This window comes from Empidonax traillii, unplaced genomic scaffold, assembly GCF_003031625.1.
Source record: "Empidonax traillii isolate 1590-97213 ecotype Southwest subspecies unplaced genomic scaffold, ASM303162v1 scaffold46:size3806547, whole genome shotgun sequence".
Taxonomy (NCBI): Eukaryota; Metazoa; Chordata; class Aves; order Passeriformes; family Tyrannidae; genus Empidonax; species Empidonax traillii.
The window spans coordinates 508,617-527,141 of NW_020955239.1; the positions used below are offsets into that span (position 1 = coordinate 508,617).

Genomic DNA, 18,525 nt, shown 5'->3' on the forward strand with positions numbered 1-18,525 from the left:
TCCGCCGTGGGAAGGGAATTCCGCGGTGCCTCTGAACCCTTGGCGCTGCCGGAGCGGGGATGAAGATGCAGCTGCAGCTGCTCGGGGCGGGCTGCGGGCGGCTGGGCGCGCTGTCGGGGCTGGGCAGGAGCGGGTCCGGGGCGCTGGCGCTGCCGGGCTGCCTGCTGTACACGCGGACCGGCTCGGCGCCGCACCTCACCCACGACACGCTGCGGGAGGTGCGCGGCGTGCCCGGCGTGGCGCAGCTGCCCCTGCCCGCCATGTGAGTACCGCGGGATGGGGGGGGAGGGAAGCGCGGGGAAGCGGCGAGCTGGGGGGTCCCTCCGCTGCTTCCCCGTGGAAGGGAGGTGCAGGGAGGCGGTGGGAAAAGGCGAAGGTGAGGGAGCTGGAGGGCCGCGTGGCTTTTAGCGTGTTTAGGCCGAACCCGCGGGAGTGATTTCAGAGCTGTCTTCCCATCTCGGCCAGCAGGTCGAGGGAGGTGATTCTCCCCCTCTGCTCTGCTCTGCTCTGGTGAGACCCCACCTGGAGTACTGCATCCAGCTGTGGGGTCCCCAACACAAGGAGGACATGGACCTGTTGGAGTGAGTCCAGAGGAAAGCTACGAAGATGATAAGAGGGCTGGAGCACCTCTCCTGTGACGACAAGCTGGGAAAAGCTGGGGCTGTTCAGCCAGGAGAAGCCAAAACTCCAGAGAGACCTTAGTATCAGCCTCCCTGTACCTAAAGGGAGCTTATAAGAAAATTGGGAACAAACTTTTTAGCAAGGCTTGTCCCGTAATGGGTTTAAACTATAAGAGGGTAGACTAGATATAAGGAAGGAATTTTTTACGATGAGAACAATTAAACACTGGAACAGATTGCCCAGGAGAGGTAGTAGATGGCCCATCCTGGAAACATCTGAGGTAAGATTGGACCAACAGTTGGCTCTCAAAACTAGTTAGGTAAGTGGCAACTGAAAGGGAAGATAATCATCATAAAGCTTGTTAGAAGCTCTCCCCTCCCTGGTACTGCCTTTGCTGAATGATGCACATTAGTGATGCTACCCAAGAAGTCACACTGGGGCTGCGTGTTCTCCAGCAAGTCAGTGGGCACTGGGCAGTGCAGGTAAAAGCTCTGCCTGTTTGACACAGAATTATGGGTGCCCTGCGTTGTGGGCTATGATTCTTGAGCTCTGTGTCTCTGGAATTTAGTTCCATCTCTCCCTGCCTTGCTGCCTGATAGCTGGATGGCAGAAATCAGTGCTTAACCAATCCAGTTTCAGATAATGCATAAGTACGGAAACAGAAGCCTTAGTTATGAAACCAGTGATTTTTTTGATAGTTGTCTGCTAAGTTAATGGGTTTCTGTATCTGGTTGCAGGGCAGAAATTCATGATGTCCTGGAAGAGTATAAAGAAGGAGCTGCAAAATTTATAGGTAAAGTGTGTGTGTTTGCTTGTATGTCTGGAGAGATAACACAGGTGGATCCCACTAGAGCATATTCAGGCAGTACAGTAGGCAGAAAGATGGAGGTACAGACTTTCCACATTTAGGCATTTTCTCACTCAGAGTGGCACTAAGGAAGACTTGAAATAGCGTGTTGACATTGGTATGGCCAGAAATCCTTTTGGCCAATTGTATGGCCAAAAATCCTTCAATCAGCCTACAAAAATAAGTAGTTTTGCTTTTTCCCCCTCTTTTTCTGCACCCAGCCTTTTCCTTGCAGGCTGCAGCACTGACTGGGGTGGGCTTAGCCCAAAAGTTGAGACTAGAACTGAGAGAGGTTTCACTGTAGCCCCCCAGTCACTGCTGCAAATGAGTCTTGTCAGGTGCAGAGTCTGACTTCTTTTATGAGGAGAATGAGAAATTTTCATGAAAAGGGCTTTCCCCACACAGCTGCTCAAATACATTTCCTGGCTTTTTTGGTTCCCTTAAAATAGTTAATTTCAGCTCAAGATTTCCAACAAGAAATCTCTATGCAGTATGAAGAATGAACAGGTAAAGCACCTACATCAAATCAGTCTCAGCTGGTGGGCACTTCCATCTCTGAGCTGTTTCTGTTCTGATAATATGTTAGGGGAACGAGCCACGCTGGATTTGTGGGAGCTTTGAGGAACTAAAGAAGCAGGTGGAGAAGCTCATTTTCCCCCTGTTCTTTGTTCCTATCTGTTTAGCATTTGGACTGTGCTTGCTCCCTGTCTTTCTCTTCCACTTTTCCATCTTAAAGAGTCAGTTTTAAGAATTAACTGAATTTTACTTATGGATAGTCATACGAAAAACAGCCAATGTTGCCACATCCTTTGGCTACTGCACCAAGCCTTTGTGATGTTCATCAGTCCCTGTACTCCATTCTTAGAGCAGCTCCTGAACGGAATCTTTGCCTTAACACCTTGGTGATGAGTAAAGCAGCAGTTCCTGTGTTTGTGACTCTCCTGTTTTTTTCCCCCTGGTTGTCACAACAGATCAGTAAAGGTCTGACCACGTGCATTGTGCAGCTCAGATCACTAGTGTCAGGCTCATGTGGCAAGGAACCCTGAATGCTCAGTGAATGCAGGGTTGGCCTCTTGTGTGAATATGTGTATTATAGCCTGTATTTATGTCTGGGGAGGCAGCTCAAAGGATTGGAGGATGATCTGCCAAGTCAACAAGTTTCTCTGGGATGCTTTTTCTGGATATCCCAAGTTACACTGGGTATGGGGTAAGTCCTGTGAAAGTGATGATGTGTCTGTAATTTCTGTAATTTACAGACAATTCTTTGTGTATGGAATATAGCAGACTTTGCAAGAAAAAATTCCGTGTTGATAGTGCGCGCTTTTTTTTCTTAAGCGCATAAAAATTTGGGACATTCATTTCATTATATAAACAAAATTATGGTTTGCCTTTCCAAAGGAAGTTTGCACCCAACTCTCAGTAAACTTCGACTGCTTTGGGGCAACTTATTCCTTCACAGAAAATTGAAGAATCTCTTTATGTGACACTTCTTAGAGGCTTTACCAATTTCAGTGACTGTCTGTGAAGAGGAGACTGTCATTGAGACCTACTGTCTGCTTTCTGACATTTGAAGCCTCCAGTCTGGCAGGGATGATACATTTCTCATTTGTGTAGCTGATATGTTCTCTCAATATTCTGTTCTTTACTATGAGTGTGGTGAGGCACTGGAAGAGGTTGCCCAAAGAAATTGTGGCTGCCCCATCCCTGGAAGTATTCAAGGCCAGGTTGGATGGGGCTTTAAGCAACCTGGTCTAGTAGAAAGTGTACCTACCCATAGGACAGGGTCTTTAAGGTCCCTTCCAACCTCAACCATTCTGTGATTCTATATTTCCTTCCTTAAAAGTTCTAGGCTTGGGGTTGTTGCTCAGGTTAGATTGTGTCAGATGTCCCCAGTGTATCAACTGAGTGGTCAAGTGAGTCAGCTGTTTGGTCTAGAAAATTTTAGTAGGTAAGGTATTAATCAAGAAGAAACAGAAATAAATCTCAAAAGAGCTATGTAGGTTGCAGAACCAGAAGGTATTATTTCATGGTTTGTACTGATGCTGCACTCTTGTCCCTGCAGATAGTAAAACTGAGGAAGAAGTCAGCCTTCTTTGATGCTGAGATATCAAGTGATTGATATTTTCTTTGTGAGAATGGATGTATCTGTGTGTGGGAGAATGCCCTGTTCCCTTTTGCAAATTGACAAGCCACATATTTGCATTAACTTTGCTTTAGTTCATGAAAACTCTACTCCATGTCTGTCTCTGTGCTCCCAGGTATGCCAGATGCTGTGCTGTACTGCTCCCTTCACGACCCAGTCAGTCCCTGTCCATCTGGCTACAACACCAACAAGGTACAGTAGCTGTAAAGACTTGAAAGGGTCCACCTAAAGTTCCCAAGAGAAACCTGCCAGTCTCTTCATCTCTGTGGGTGTGCTCAGACAGCCACAAGAGTTATTTTTCTAATCTTCGCACAAAGAGGAATGTCATTTACATGCTCATACCTCCAACTTAATAAAGCTGTACATGTTCTTACTTGTCATCATGTTCCCTGAACAATTCCTGAGCAGTTAAATTGCAATTCAGATAGAAAGGAGAGCTCTGGCCTCTCATGTTGTTGTGGTTAATATGGTAGTAAAAGAAAATACGTTTGTTTTAGTGTATTTGCTGTACCAGCTTACAGTGATGCCACTGATAAGCAATAAATCTGAACCCCTGTGTGTGTATTTAGTCTGCTACAGGCCCACAAAGGAGAAGAACTTAGAATTTTTGCAGGAGAGTTGCTCAGCAATCCAGGAGTGCATAGCGTTGCAGGCATTTTCCTGTCCCATCCCACAGACACACACATTCCCTATGCAATCCACACGCTACCTGCCACAGCTTTGTCCTGGAGGGGCCACTTCTGGCACCTGCTCAGATCCAGTCAGTCTCAAGGCTTGTTTGGGTATGGTCACATTTGGTGAAAGGTGACTGAATGACAGAGGATAACTACTGCCATTCAGCTATCAATGTATATTCTTTGCTACTGGGAACCAGGCTGAGTCCTGCCTTTTTTCAGGGAAGGAATTATCTGAAGGTTGTCCTACCATTGTGCAGCTATGAGGTGATAGCAGCAGTCTAAGCCTGGATGTTGCAGGTTTGATTCACCTTTTTTTTTTTCCAATAAACTGGTGAAGATATTTGTCACCTTGTTACAAGGCCTTCTGCAGCTGAATCTGTACTGACAAATGCTTATGAAAGCTTTTTGAAAGCAATGGGACAGAAAGCTCTGGATACTGTGCTAGAAAGTCTAGCATGGGCTGGATTTAAATAATCACAGGATAATGCTCAGTCCTCTAAGCTGCATGGTTATTTTATTTATTAAAGCTGCTTTTTTCCTCTTGGGAGCAGAATGAAGGTAACTAGATGTGATTACACTCTGCCCTTTGGCTCAGACAGTTCTGACTTTCCTCTGCCTGCCTTCACCAGCTGTTCCTCGATGCTCTCACAATAAGAGGCAGCAGGTACTATCTGATCAACATGCTGTTTCAGAACAACATACAGCTGCTGTCTTCCCATTATTTTGCAGGTACTAATTTTGGATCTCCTTCCTTTGGAGTTGCCTTTTTTTTAAGTGGGAATTTTACAGAAATATTATTACTTTGGAGACTTCTGTCTTTGTTACTCAAATTTAGTGAAACTGGCTGACGAGGCCAGAAGTAATCAGGAGAGATGGATGGATGGACAGGCAACAGGCATGTGGATGTACTACCAATCCTTTTGGGTCTTTGTGGACACCAAACAAAAAAATTGTTCTTCTCATATTTTTTGCATCAGCTGATCGAATTCAATTTGCAAATTAGTATGCATGAGAACTGCACTGCTTAATCTGGCTGGCTGGCATAGGCTAGCAGAATGTGTTTAAACCCTCAGGCCCTAAAAAGTCCCCATAACACTTCGTGTTATATGCTGTTTCTGATAGCTGAACACACTTCCTCATTTAAAAAAGCACTGACAGAATTGTAGATGAAAAGAGACATCTTCTAAAGGGCTTGAGACCAGTTAACTACTTGAAAACCTGTTTAAAATTTTGGAGCATCAGTGTTGCAAGTCTTAACAGTAATACAACAAAATACAGCCAAGCTGCACTCACAGGTTAATTACAGATTCTGTAAAATAGGCTGAAATGTGGTAGGAGGTATCATTCCAGTATCTGGTATTTCACCAGACCGATTCCTCCCCTCCTTTCACCCTTAGGATCTGCTTATTTTTTGCAGCTAACATTCTTCCCTATTTTTCCTTGACAGACAGTCTCCCTGTGGGGAAGCTCAGGGCGCATGGAAATGTCAGCTTCCAAATTCATGGACATACAGCGGGCCATCCAGCCGGACTGGTTCCAGTGTATCTCTGATGGAGACACCATTTCTGGGGAAGTTGGTAGAAAAAGAGCAAAGAAGTCTGTGGATAGGTCACTTTCCTTCCTGGATGTATGTCTTGAGCTGCAAGAAAAATCACCGGTAAGGTCCCTAAAATACTGAGGGAGTAGCACTGCATCTGCTTTTTGGTCTGTGTTGCATCCTGGGCCAATACCAGGATGTGATGTAATAGGAAATCGTGTCACATGTATGTATCAGAGAATGCCCAGGTGACAGTCCTAGATGAGGTATAACCAGTAGTGTAGTGATTTTTCTTTTCTGCCTTTAGTAAATTGTCTCCTGCACTAGAATACTCATTGCTACTAGTTGAGGAGAACTACTTCTAATTTTTTTTTTTCCTTGGTTTTGAACTGTAGTGCATTTCTTTCACTTGCCTTATTTCTATATGCATGGGCAAAGTGGGATCTTGTCATTCAGGTTGAGAAAACCTATCTTTTTGCTCTGAAGTCCCCTCAGTTCCAAGTGAGGAATGACTTGATAGAATTAGTCAGTGCTTCATTTCTTCCAGCAGCTTTGGAACTTTCCTGCCTTTTTGTGAAAGGAGATATATATTTGAGTGTGCACTACAAGGGAAAGAAAATGGGTGACAGGAGCTGATATCAGTATCTTCTGAAAGGGAATATTGTGAGATCTGGTCTGATCATTATGAGTTCTGACAGCCAGGGTAATGGCACCTGCTTTGTATTCTGCACTGACACATGTATTGCTGAGGGGCCATCCATAAAAAGCCATGTCCAAAGGTGGTGTGTAGTTACTGCCTTCAGTAACAGGGAGGTGGGAAGAATGGCATCAGAATTCTCAGTGAGTTAGAGTCAAGGTAAGGAGCAGAATCTTGTCTCCCCTAATCCCATTTCTTACAGTCACACATGGACTTCACAGTGTTGCATGGGGAATAGTCTTACATGGGATAAAACACTGTGGTTCTGGCAAATTCCTGGAAATGTGGGGCTTAAGTAGCAGGCATCTGAAGTGTAGGCTGTGAGATGTCTTGCGTGTCTTTGGCAAAGCGTGCTCTAAGACTTGTAGCTTTCTCCTGGGACAGGAACTACAAGGAAGTGTAATGTTTGGGGCCATTGAAGGTGGAGATATCTTGGAAGAGAGGCTCAGATCAGCCAGGGAGACTGCCAAGCGGCCTGTGGGTGGCTTTCTGCTAGATGGCTTCCAGGGATGTTCCATGGCCATGGAGACCAAGTTGAAACTGATAGCTTCTGTCACAGCAGAGCTGCCAGAGGATAAACCAAGGTAAGTCGTGTGGGCAGCATCCCAAGAAATCCATCTGTTCTATTATGTGGAGCATCTACAGGCTGCTGTGCAGCATCCCTGTAGGAAATAATCGCTGTATTGCACAGCTCTCAATGTGCCAGGCTGCATAAATTTTACCACTGTCAGGCTGCAGGCTTCAACCCTTGCTTCAGTTTTTAGCTGCAATTGGCACCAAGCTGTACTCACACTCTGGATATTCGTATTCTCCACAGTAGTCACATTTACATTTTTAGGAAGAATTACAGGTAGGATATGTTGGGGTGCTTGCGTTCATCATCTGAGGCCATGGTTTACTTAAAGTTCAGCTCAAACAAGAATGTTATTATCAAGATATTATGCAGGGACCTCATCTTATGAGGGGACCTCATCTCATGATTAAGACCTTATCAAAATCTGTAATGTTTCCAGTTCTCTGTGGTCTCACCTGGAGGATGGCTTCAGAGAGGGGTGCTGACAGAACCAGCCAGTGTTTATGTGATCTTTTGGCAGCCAGCTCTGACCTAATACCTGAAACACTGAGCCTGTGAACTACCAGAGGTGGTACAGCCTCACCTAAAACAATAGTGTTCTGTTCTCAGACAATGTGGGGCTTATTGTGTATCGGAGTAGTTATTTTTGCCCATCACATTCATGACAGAGAGTGGACAGGGGTGGCAGCTTACCAATGAGTAAGAGTAACTAAAGACTTCCCAAAAATGTGTGCAATGTTTGCTAGTGGTTCAGAAGTGGAGGGGTTTCTTAGTATTGGGTCGAGCTTGCTGCATTGCTCTTATGAGAGCAGCTGCAACAGAAATAAAATGAGTGCTTTTTTAATGATTTCCTAAAGAGAGTGACTGAGGCCCCATTGTCTTCCTGCTTCCCTCTGCTAGCTGAGCATTGCTCTGGCCTAATGGTGTTCAAAAGGAAATTAAATGCAAAAGCACGTGTCTGGTGTTGCAGCTTGTTCTTGCTTAATGGTGCCTGGGGTTTGAATTTTCCTGACAATTAGAAAGCTTGCTGTGTTGTTGCCATCCTGTCTGGTTGAGCCACTTTAAAGATCCCCTGGGAGCATTAGAGTCCAATCTGCTCAGCTAACCTTACTGGCTACCAGTGCATCTGCCTCATCTATCAAATAGTTTGCTTGTCTGGTTAAGACAAGCGTTTCTGACCTCTCTGTAGGAAGAAAGCTGGGTAGCCCCAGGGGGTCTTGTAAGTACCTGAAGTGAATTTCAGACAGTCCTTGTTCCTGAATCACCCTTGCCATTCTGGCTGGAGAAGTAGTTATGCAGCTGTGTTCTACCCCAGTATGAAATTCAATATGAAATTCTCTAGAAGACAAACACTTTCTGTGCTTCACTCAAGAAGCGACTGCTTTTTTGTGTGACCGTATCAATGTCCTTTTTAAGAGTCCTTTTATGTGTGTAAAGATGCTGAAGTCTCTTGGTAAAATTTGTTTTCCTTTATAGTAGCAATGGAACCCTTGCAAGAAGAAATGTTTGTCCTTAACTGTGCAGAGAGAAGTTTCAGCAAGGGCTTTGATCATGTGTGCAGATCTACTGTTCTGACTTCTGTGCATCATTTTCTCCCTGCCATGGAAACCTGAAACATAAAACACTCATGCCGTAAACTTCTCCCATCCTTATTCTGTGCTCATCAATTTAATTGGAGTACTTAGAAAAGTGACTAAAAATGGCACCTTCTGACTTCATTTATCAGCCCCTGTGTATTTTCCTAATTATCTGTTTAGATCCTTGCCCTACATTAACTTCTACTGCTGTCAGCCCAGCCCATGCACCTGCACTGCTCTACTCTCTTATGCTTCACCCACCATCAGCAAAACTGCCAACTAAATTTGGCTAACAGCAGGATCTCTATTACCATTGATGGCAATCCAGCCGGGCTCTTCCTGGCTCTTAATGCCGTGTCTCAGGAGATGTTACAGCCAGGTTTTTGGGTAAATCATTTGAGCAGGTAGAGTGTAAAGAGGAGGGAAGACTAAAGCAAGGAAGCTCTCTCTTTCTAATGACATTTCTCAATACTGCATTCTCCTCCAGGCACGTTTTCCAAATGCAATATGATGTGTCTGTTTCCTGAAGGAGTTGTATCTTTGACCAGCCATCTACTGCTGTCTCTGCTGCTCTTGATCAAGCCTTTTCAGACTGTCTTTTAAGCAGTTAACAAACAAAAGGGTCCATGTGTCTGGAAATTGGTAGTTCCCTGGGGCACAAACATGACTAAGGAAAATATCTCTTCTATGGCACAGATGTTTTGAATCTAAGTGTATTTATGTGTATGTGAAAGAAACCAAATCACTTCAAACATAATGAACAGAATGAGTTTGTTCCGCAATAAGTGAGGGATTATTGTGTCTTCCAAATGGCAGATAATGAAAAGCCTGCTGTGTACTGGTTAGGTTGGAGGTGGAGAACTGGAAGCACACAGGATTCTGAGCGATGACTGTTGTCCCCACTTGCCTTCTGGTTAGCAGTTGCGGAGATAAGCTACATGAGCTGCATGTGACCTGAAGGTCTTCAGGTACCTTCTTGCTTCTACTCAGAATATTGTAGATTTGTCTTCCTGTGGGTCTCTTACAGAGTCATTCATGGTGTGGGCAAACCAGATGAGGTGCTTGAGTGCGTTGAAAGGGGAGTGGACATTTTTGAGAGCTTCTTTCCCTTCCAAGTGACAGAGCGAGGCTGTGCCTTGGTTTTCAGTTACGACTGCCATTCAGATCCTGAAGCAGCAGGTAAGCTTCTTGATGGTCATTGTAATTTTCATAGTTCACATTGTGTCAATGAGAATTCTTATTTTGGAGGAATCTCTATTTGAGTGTTTTGTTCCTGAAGTACAGTAACCACTGGAAAAACTGGTATTCCACTGTCAGTTGTTGCTTTTGAAGGTGGGGTACTTTGGTGTGAAGCCTCTTGAGTAAAACTTGAGGACTCATAGTGTGATTAGCCAAAACATGATTAAATATTTCTTAAATACCTACTGAATAGAGAGGTTTTAATTTGATACCCTTGGAAAATTTTCTGTTACCTTTAGCAATGAAGGCTGGACTTATTAAGTGGAGATGTAATATGTTTAAATTCTAGAATTAACTGAATATGTATCTGTAGTAATAATGTATTTTTGAAGTTCTTTCTTTCTAGCTGTCAGAAGTTTCCCATTTGGGCAGCTTTTTTCTTTGTCCTTGCATTCATCAGTACATTTCAAAACAAAAACGAGATGTTCATAACTCATTACTTCATTACACTGTGAGATGGGAACATGCATGTCACCCATTAAAGCATCTATCAAATGTGTTTCAAGCAGCTGTTTTGTTTTGGCCTATTAGATGTTTTTAATGCAGGGAAACATTTTACATTTTTTTCTCTTGGGTAAAACCTAGTGGCTTTTCATGCCTGGATAATTTAAAACCATCTGAATAGAACAGAACATTTTGTTTCTTTGTAGTGCTGTTATTTTTTTGACCCTCGTCTTGTTAAGGTGTCTTATTTCACCATATTCTTAAATCATAATCTGGGTAAGGAGAGTGGTTTTGTTCTGTGTCTGCATTAAAGTCGGTAGACACAGATTTTGCAAACAGTAATACTGGCATTTTCAGATACATCTCCTTAAGAACAAACTTAAAATTGCAAAGCTACGAAGTTATGGGATGATTCTTTATTTTTCAGATAGATGCAGAAAAAGCAGATGTGGAATCTGCATCTTCTGAATTAGTGTTACCAGCCTCTTTTGATTCCAGTTGATTAAAAAAAAAGAAGGAAAAAAAAAAGAGGCCTCTGTATGCCTGAGTCTCGATCACAGCATGGAAAGTAGAATGATTGAATGCAGATGAGTTGCCTGTCTACTCTAATAAAATCTCAATAAAATCAATTTGTTCAGGTGATTGCACTCTATTCAGCATGCAGTTCAGATGAAAAGTTCTTATTTTTATTAAGAATTTAGCTCAGTAGAGCAGCAAAGTTATACTGTTGTTTCAGCTTGAACTTTTGATTAGTTTTAGTAGATTAGTCTTCAGTTGTCTCTTACTCATCTAAAAGTGTATTTGAGTTAACTAACCTAGGGCAATTAAGGAAAATAGCTGCTTACTACAAGAAAGAGGCATAAACTTGTGGCAGGAGGGTAGCAGAAATACCTACTCTAAAGTTGCTGTCCTTCCTTTGCCCTTGCTCTGTTTGTGAAAGGCTGTTGTTTTTTTATTTCAAGCAGTTTTAACACAAAATGGGGCCCAGGACATGGAGAAGAATGGTGCTGAAGAAAACCAGGATGAAATCTCCAAAGCTGACCCAGAAATGACACCGTTTGAGATATGTCTGAAGGACAAAAGGTATGTGAGTTTGTGAGGAGAGTACCTGCAGCTGTAGCACTGAATGTGATACTTTTGATTTCTGTATTTGGTTGCATGTGGTCAGCAGCTGGATGGGAGACTTCATAAAACATAAAGCTGTTGAAGACAGCACTTCTGGACATTTAGTGGAGAGTGTTGGATGAGCATTCTAACTTGTTATCAGGCAACAGCATATGTCAGAAAGTATTGTCTCGTCTGACCTAAAGCCAGGGACTTTCTGATCATTTATCCAGCAGACATACTGTGGTCATAACTATGCCCCAGCTGAAAGACAATACGTTACAAAGCTTGTCTGGGGATCATTTTTGTCTTCCACATCTAACTTGGGTCATCTCAAGATACTAGATTTTATTTAAACTATGGAGACCCTCTGACTCCGTTTAGGCAGCTGCTGAGCAATTCTGCCATTTTTAGATACTTCACAAGTACTTAGACCACTGTTGCCACTGATTCTTCCTTCTCTTTGTCACAGGTACTTCTGGGCTGTCTGAGCAGACAATTGTGTTGCTTTGCTCTCCAGCATCTCACGTAGAGGGGAATATTGTTTTGTGAATAGAGAAATCAGTAAATCCATAGTTTTGATAGCTTTCTCCTTCATAAACGATGTGATGGCTAGTGAGAAGTGTCTTGCAGTGTAGTTTTTCTGTCAGCAAAGGCACAGATAGGGCCTCTCTCTGTTGTTAGCTGTGATGTAGTCAGAGTTACCCTGACTTAGATGTGTGGCCTTTGGCTCCAAAGTGAGTTCTGGCAAGATGAGGCTTGGGGCTTTTTGAGCAACCTGGTCTAGTGGAAGATGTCCCTGCCCATGGCACGGTGTTGGAGCTAGATGGCCTGCTGGGTGAGGTCCCTTTCAACCCAAACCAGCTATGATATTTGAAGTCCTTTGTGCCAGTGATGCTGGTCTTAGTTGTCAACAAATCTTAGAGCAGCTGGGCTCAGGTCCCTGCAAAAGGCCAGGTAGTAATTGGGTGCTCTTTATAACTTGAATGGATCTTCTAACCTTTGATGTTATCCAACATTGCTTCTTCCTTAGATACCAAGATGACTTTGGTCCTTTGCTGGAAGGATGCACCTGTTACTGTTGTCAGAGGCACACTTGTGCCTACATCCATCACCTCCTCGTGACCAATGAGCTGCTGGCCGGTGTCCTGCTCATGATGCACAACTTCCAGCACTACTTCGGTTTCTTCAGTGCCATACGGGATGCCTTAAGAGACAATAAACTGGATCAACTGAAAAACCTTGTCTTCAGGCAGGCACTTCAAGGCCCAGTAAATGTGAAGCTGAGCCAGTGAGTTCAGAGAGGATACAGGAGACTGCAGGCTACATCCTTATCCAGTGGAACTGTGTAAGCTGGACTTCCAGCGGGGTCACCTGGATCTGTCAGTAGTAAAATGCCTTTTTACCTTCCTGGAGGGAACTGAAGGAGACATTTCAAGAAGATCTCACTTCCTGGTGGGGAAGGATGATGTCCAAATGTCACTTTTGGTTAATTGGCTTGGTACGTTCTTGGGGTATGGAAAACCTTGGACCGCTCACAAGACCAGTATGCATAGCTTTGTTTTCAGATACTCACTTTTGGTTTTCTATGTGCAAGGACAAAGTTGAACTTGTGCTTGAAGATAAAGCTGGGCATATACATAAAATTAATTGAGCTACCTGGAGGCTCAGCAGTGTTTTGGGACACTTGCTCCATACCCAACAGTAATTATCTTTCTAGAAAAACCTAGTGTGTGGTTATCATGTAGCTCCTTGATGAGAAGTCCCACCTCAGTTTAACACACTGTCCTTGTTGCCGTTGCCATCATCTATGTCCTTGAAAAGAACTGACTGGAGGTGCTGCTGTGTGTTTCTCCCTCAGGCTGCTTGCAGTGCAGAGTGTTCTCTGGGCCTGGAGAAAGCCCTGCACCTCGGCCTGGCCTTGAAAACCCCTGTCTGAGGAGTCCCAGACAGTGACCTTAAAGCCAGAAAGAAGAGAAAGTGTTTAATCCGTGTCCTGCTGTAGAGATTTGTGGGGTTTTTTTGGTTTGGTTTTTTGTTTGTTTGTTTGTTTGTTTTGTTTTTGTTTTGTTTTGTTTGTTTGTTTAAAATTTTGTACTGTTATTCTAGATTTTACTCCCATGTTAGCACACGGATGATAATGAATTTATCATTCTTTCCAACTCCCCTAGCACTGGTCATGTAGCAAGCTGTGTTATGTGAGATGGAGCTGTGGAAGAAATGTATCACAGGAAAAGGCATTTAGAAAACATTCTTGTGGCTCTGTGTTTTAAAATGCGACAGTTATGTCACGTTCCTCTGACTCAGTTTTTTTAAATGCCCCTTATTTTGGAATCATGAATTTAATTATTTTATGTTACAAAGCAACAATAAAAGAAACTTATTTGTTAGACTGGCTCCTCGGTGTGTGACAGAGGTGATGTACCAGAGAGCTTGAACTCAAGAAGCTGTCTCCTGGAAACCTCACCTAGCAGTCTGATGGAGGACAGAGACTTGTCTAAGAGTAGGATCCTGTCATGTAGCAGGGTTCCAAATAATTTGCTTCAAAAGAGTGTTGGAATAGACCTGAAGTGTTAAAGACACCTGTCCATCCCTCTCTCCATAAGAATTCTACTACCTTAATTAAGCTTGAAAAAATACTACTGTTAAAATTGCTGGCCTTAAAGCAATTAAGGATTAATCTGTAGTTTGCTCTTCACAATTTCTGTAATGTTTTAAGATTTTAATATCTCCCATCAGAATGATTTCACCATAGAGTATGAGGAGTTTTTAGAACCCCTATCTCCTTGGGCAGCTACATAAGGTTGTCACCATGTTGCACTAACTACACTTCTGTTCCACAGGATCCTAAACAAATGGTGCAAATGTTGTCTTCAAACAGAAATTACAGAGAATGATTCAGCCACAGAAACAACATAAAATACAGGTATCATCATCCTCACTCCAAGTAGTACCTTTTGCTTGTTAAAGTTTATGCAGCACTGGGAAACTTGGAGATGGCGTCCTGGATACACAGCATGAGATGGAAGGTCTGCTTAACTTGAACGGCAGGGAATTCTAATGAAACAAAAATTGTTCATGCTGTTTTCAAGAGGAATGCAGGATATGATGGTAGTGTTTGACCTTGTCTCTGCAGTGTCTATTTCTAGTTGCGAGTGTCTGTGCTAAACCTTTTGGGAGGGGCCAGGGTTTTTTCTCACTCATTGTTCTGCTCTATCCGTACACTCAATCACCAAAATGCCACAATAAGGCCAGCACTTGGCACCAAGATGTTTATGTCCAAAAGGTCAGTCCGGGATGCTCTGTGAAGAGAGGGAAGATAAGGAATACCAGCTATTGAGTCCTCCTTGCACATACTCCTGCATGCTTCTGAGGTTGGTAACCACGCTGCTAGTCGGGGAAGTGCCATTTTGTATCTTTTGGGAGATACTTGTGGTTGATCATTCTCCCTGTCCTGCCTCACCTCTGGGAATCATTAATGTCTCTTTGTCTCCCAACCTGGGTGTCCCCAGGAGCTGCGCGTAGCTGTACTGGGATCTTAGTGACCTGCTAAGCTGAGTGCCAGTAACGTGACATTCTCAGTAACCCTTCTGTTCTTCCTCCTGGCCTTCTGGTCTTTCTCTACTGCTGTGTTCCTTTTCCAGTCATACCCATCAGGCTTTCCAGTTACGGTTCTCTGCTTAGCTTTTATGTGTGTACATGTGTGTGCCCTGGCTTCACATTTTCTCTTGTGCAAGAATTGACCAGCTACATCTACTCGCTATCTAACAAACACAGTAACAAACTGCACTAAGTCTGGAACAACCTTAATGTGTTGTATGTAGACAGCTTCTCAGTACGTCAATCCTCTTCATTCACATTGTAAAAATTCAGCAACATTTTTCATGCCAACTTAGAAAGTTTTTTATTCATTTCCAAGTAGAGATGTATTTTCTTTCAAAACTAGAATTCTTGCCCTAATATGGGGAAGAAAACTGCATGACAAAACTAAACTTTTCATGGAGAAGTGAAAATTAAAATTAGTAAGGAGTGGAAAAATGTGTGTGCTAAATTAACTTCACTAAGCACAGAAGACTGCAAAAACATCTTTGAGTGCCATCCATCTCCAAAGGACAGAATATAAAAAAGAAGAGCAGAATACAAAAGAGATGGTGCGTTACAAAAAGATTAGACCCTTGAGAATCTTTCCCTTAGCAACTTTTAGTGTAACCTTCCCCTTGATAAAGAAAAATCTTTCATGCTGATGAGAATAACTGGCAGGGCCTCATGTTAAGGGCCAAGTGCTGTGCCTTTCTGACCACTTTATCACTATTCTGCCAGGTGACTTTCTCCTTTCAGAGCTATTTTAACATTGCTGACTCTTTAGCAATTTCAAAGGTATGCTTTAAAATATATTTAGGGAAAAAAAATCAAATTGGTTTATCACAAAAGTGTTTTCTTTTTTCTTTGAGGTATGTAAATTCTCCCCCACACACATTCACTCACCCCATCTATCCTCTAAATTATTAGGACATGGTGTCCAAGAGACATATCAAGCCTTGTCTGATAGTTTCTAGGTTTGCTCTACTGTGGTTCTGAAGGATTGCAGGAGCTGCCCAAGACTGGAAGTGTTCCAGCAGGGTGTTCAATTTATTTCTACATCTCTAAGGTTCAGAGGGCTTTCAGATCATGGTATTTTTATGCATAGAAAAATCAGTTCCCAGTGTGTTTTAGAGATGCTTTTAAGCATTGGGTAGTTATTTTTTTTCATCCTGAATCCTGTTGGGTTTTGATTCATAACCTGAGTTGGCAGACAAAAGCCCCCAATAAAATGATTAAACCTTCCTCTCAGTAATTTCAGAGATGTTTCCTCTGTGATGTGGAAGGCATATACAAAATAGACGATGGTGCAGGCCAGTTTAATGGTTTTATTTGTACTACATAATTCACTAGGGACTCATCTCTTTTCTGGTAATGTAGCACTCACTTCTTCAGACTATTAAAGATGTTCAAGCATGTTACCATCCTTTCATATGCACTTTCCGGAGGCATGACAGGACTTTTCAAAGAAAAAGAGAATTAATTTAAATTCCTTTGAGAAATTGGATCTAGACTGTCAGAGCTGGTGCTGGCACAAAAGTGGTGCAGCAAAATGTTTGTGCTTCCCTGTTGACGTTGCCAGTGTGATGGTGTCTGTCAGACACTCTCCAGTGGCATATTGTCTCGGAAAGGCAATACCTTCCCTGCCTCACAGTGAGGTGATGATGAACTGCCTGGTTATGTCTACATCTGTTGTCTGTATGATTTAATTACACTGCTCAGGTGAATGTGCAACAAAGTGGGATGTTCTGTCATGTGGCTGACATAGCTCCTCCAGCTCCTGGCCTTACTTACTCCTCATCATTACAAAAACTTCGGAGAAAACCTGCTCTGTTTGGCAGCTTTTTGTGTGTCTGAATATCTTGCAGAACTCTTTAGGAAGGAGGTTTGAATGAAAAAGGGTTATCTAATTACTTCAAAGTTGGGCCTGAAAATTTAGGAAGCTGTGTAGTGGGGACAGTGCCAACAGTAAAGAAATTATACCTGAAGGCATCTGGATCTGCTAGGCAGCTCAAGATTAATCAGCCTTCTGTCTTCCCTCTCCCTCTGCTACAGTGTAAAGCATTTTCTGGTCCAAGGGGATGACCATAGCGCTGTGAAGGACAATGGCTGTGGTTCATGCCCGCAGATCCACAGGACAAGGTGTATCTCACCTGCCTGCACTTGCAGAGCAGATTGATTTGCAGGTTGGTGATCACAGAAAGATCTAAAAACTACAGCTCTTACATGTAATGGCCCAGCACAGATTTTCACAAAAGAAAGTAGTGGTTTCAAAATCCTTGGCCAGAGTTCCTGGACCCATTCATGTGCTCTGTGTGTGACACTTTGGGCTCTTGAGCTGACTGCCTTTCTGGGCTGTTGGACATGCGTTGCAACACGTGACACGAAGGTGGCTTTGTAGCAATGCTTTTATGCTCATTGCTTCTTCCTTTCACAGGAGAACATCTGGTTTGCCTTTTGATGAGGTAATCAGGGGAGGTACTGATTAGCCAGCATCTTGCAGGAAGTCAGCAGAGGCTGCAAATCTGTCTTGAGCTTTTTTATACTGCCCTTCCCAGACCAGAATGGAACTGTCTATGATGTAATGACAACTTTAATGGTACCATGTGCCGAAAAACAGCTGAAGAAACCCGCCCTTAGGAAAGCCAGATGCTTTTCTCAGGCAAAGCTGAGTGAACTGGGATGGGAGAGAACACAGAGACTGGCAGGCAGCCGAAGCCTTCAAAGAGATGCAGGATCTTCAAGGAAAGAACAGGAGACGGAGCATCTGGGAGGAAGGAGCATAGGCAAACAGGATGATTAGAATTTGGCAAGGCCAGCAAGGAAAGGAGTGGGAGTTATGCAGTATGTTCATGGGTAGCACTGCCAACATCAAGTTGCAGAAGCTACTGGAATGTGCCTTTTTACATCCCTTGTTTTGCATGTGTCTTGAGGAGGAAGAAGCATTCTGCTACTGTTCAGGAAGTTTAGCAATGGCTGCAAAGGCAAAAGGCTACAGAGTAATGCTTGTGTCCTTCAGATCTGAGGCTGACAGGGGGACTAAGTGCTGGACTCAACACTGGTATGTGGCTCCACTCTTCCCCACAGCCAGTGCCATCAAAAATATTGGAGGAAATCCTGTCGCCTTAACGATCTGCTCATCTCCTTTGACCAGTTCCTCAGAGAGAGACAGAAGTGCTGCTGCCTGTCAGCTGAGGCACAGCAAGGTGAGCATTCCACCTGCACTACAGCCCTTCTGCCGTGGCATAGCATGGCAGAAAGAAATGTTAAGTCCCATAGTAAATGTGCTTGTGCCCAGTGAAAAGTAGTCTTTATTTGGGCTATTCAATTTGCCATGTTCACAGCTGCAGGGTAAAACTTACTAAAACTGACAAGAGTCCCCAGGGCAGGGAACCAGAAAGGTCTTCCCCACATCACCAAACAGGCAACAGCCTGGTGCTTGTCTCGCTGAGATGCCGCTGAAATTAATTTTTAATTATGTTCGTT

General features: G+C 43.4%; 1 protein-coding gene across 2 annotated transcripts; it reads left to right on the plus strand.

Moving 5' to 3' along the window:
* Positions 1-13: 13 nt before the first annotated feature.
* Positions 14-13,478, plus strand: QTRT2 (queuine tRNA-ribosyltransferase accessory subunit 2). 2 transcript variants are annotated; one of them, XM_027878828.1, is made up of 8 exons: positions 14-262; positions 1,359-1,414; positions 3,727-3,803; positions 5,736-5,945; positions 6,907-7,106; positions 9,701-9,852; positions 11,322-11,439; positions 12,494-13,478. In XM_027878828.1, exons 1-8 carry the CDS (start codon positions 60-62, stop codon positions 12,753-12,755), a joined length of 1,278 nt encoding a protein of 425 aa, XP_027734629.1. In that variant the 5' UTR covers positions 14-59; the 3' UTR covers positions 12,756-13,478. The 2 variants fall into 2 exon arrangements, with proteins under 2 accessions (XP_027734629.1, XP_027734628.1); XM_027878827.1 differs by having other exon boundaries at positions 60-262; positions 11,319-11,439.
* The last annotated feature ends 5,047 nt before the right edge of the window (positions 13,479-18,525 follow it).

What these genes read in the sequence shown, in the direction of transcription:
- QTRT2 (XM_027878827.1), top strand. Translation starts at nt 60, where the DNA reads ATGAAGATGCAGCTGCAGCTGCTCGGGGCGGGCTGCGGGCGGCTGGGC. An exon ending in TTCAGATCCTGAAGCAGCAG is followed by an intron (nt 9,853 to 11,318) that starts GTAAGCTTCTTG and finishes TTTTATTTCAAG; the next exon opens with CAGTTTTAACACAAAATGGG. An exon ending in ATATGTCTGAAGGACAAAAG is followed by an intron (nt 11,440 to 12,493) that starts GTATGTGAGTTT and finishes CTTCTTCCTTAG; the next exon opens with ATACCAAGATGACTTTGGTC.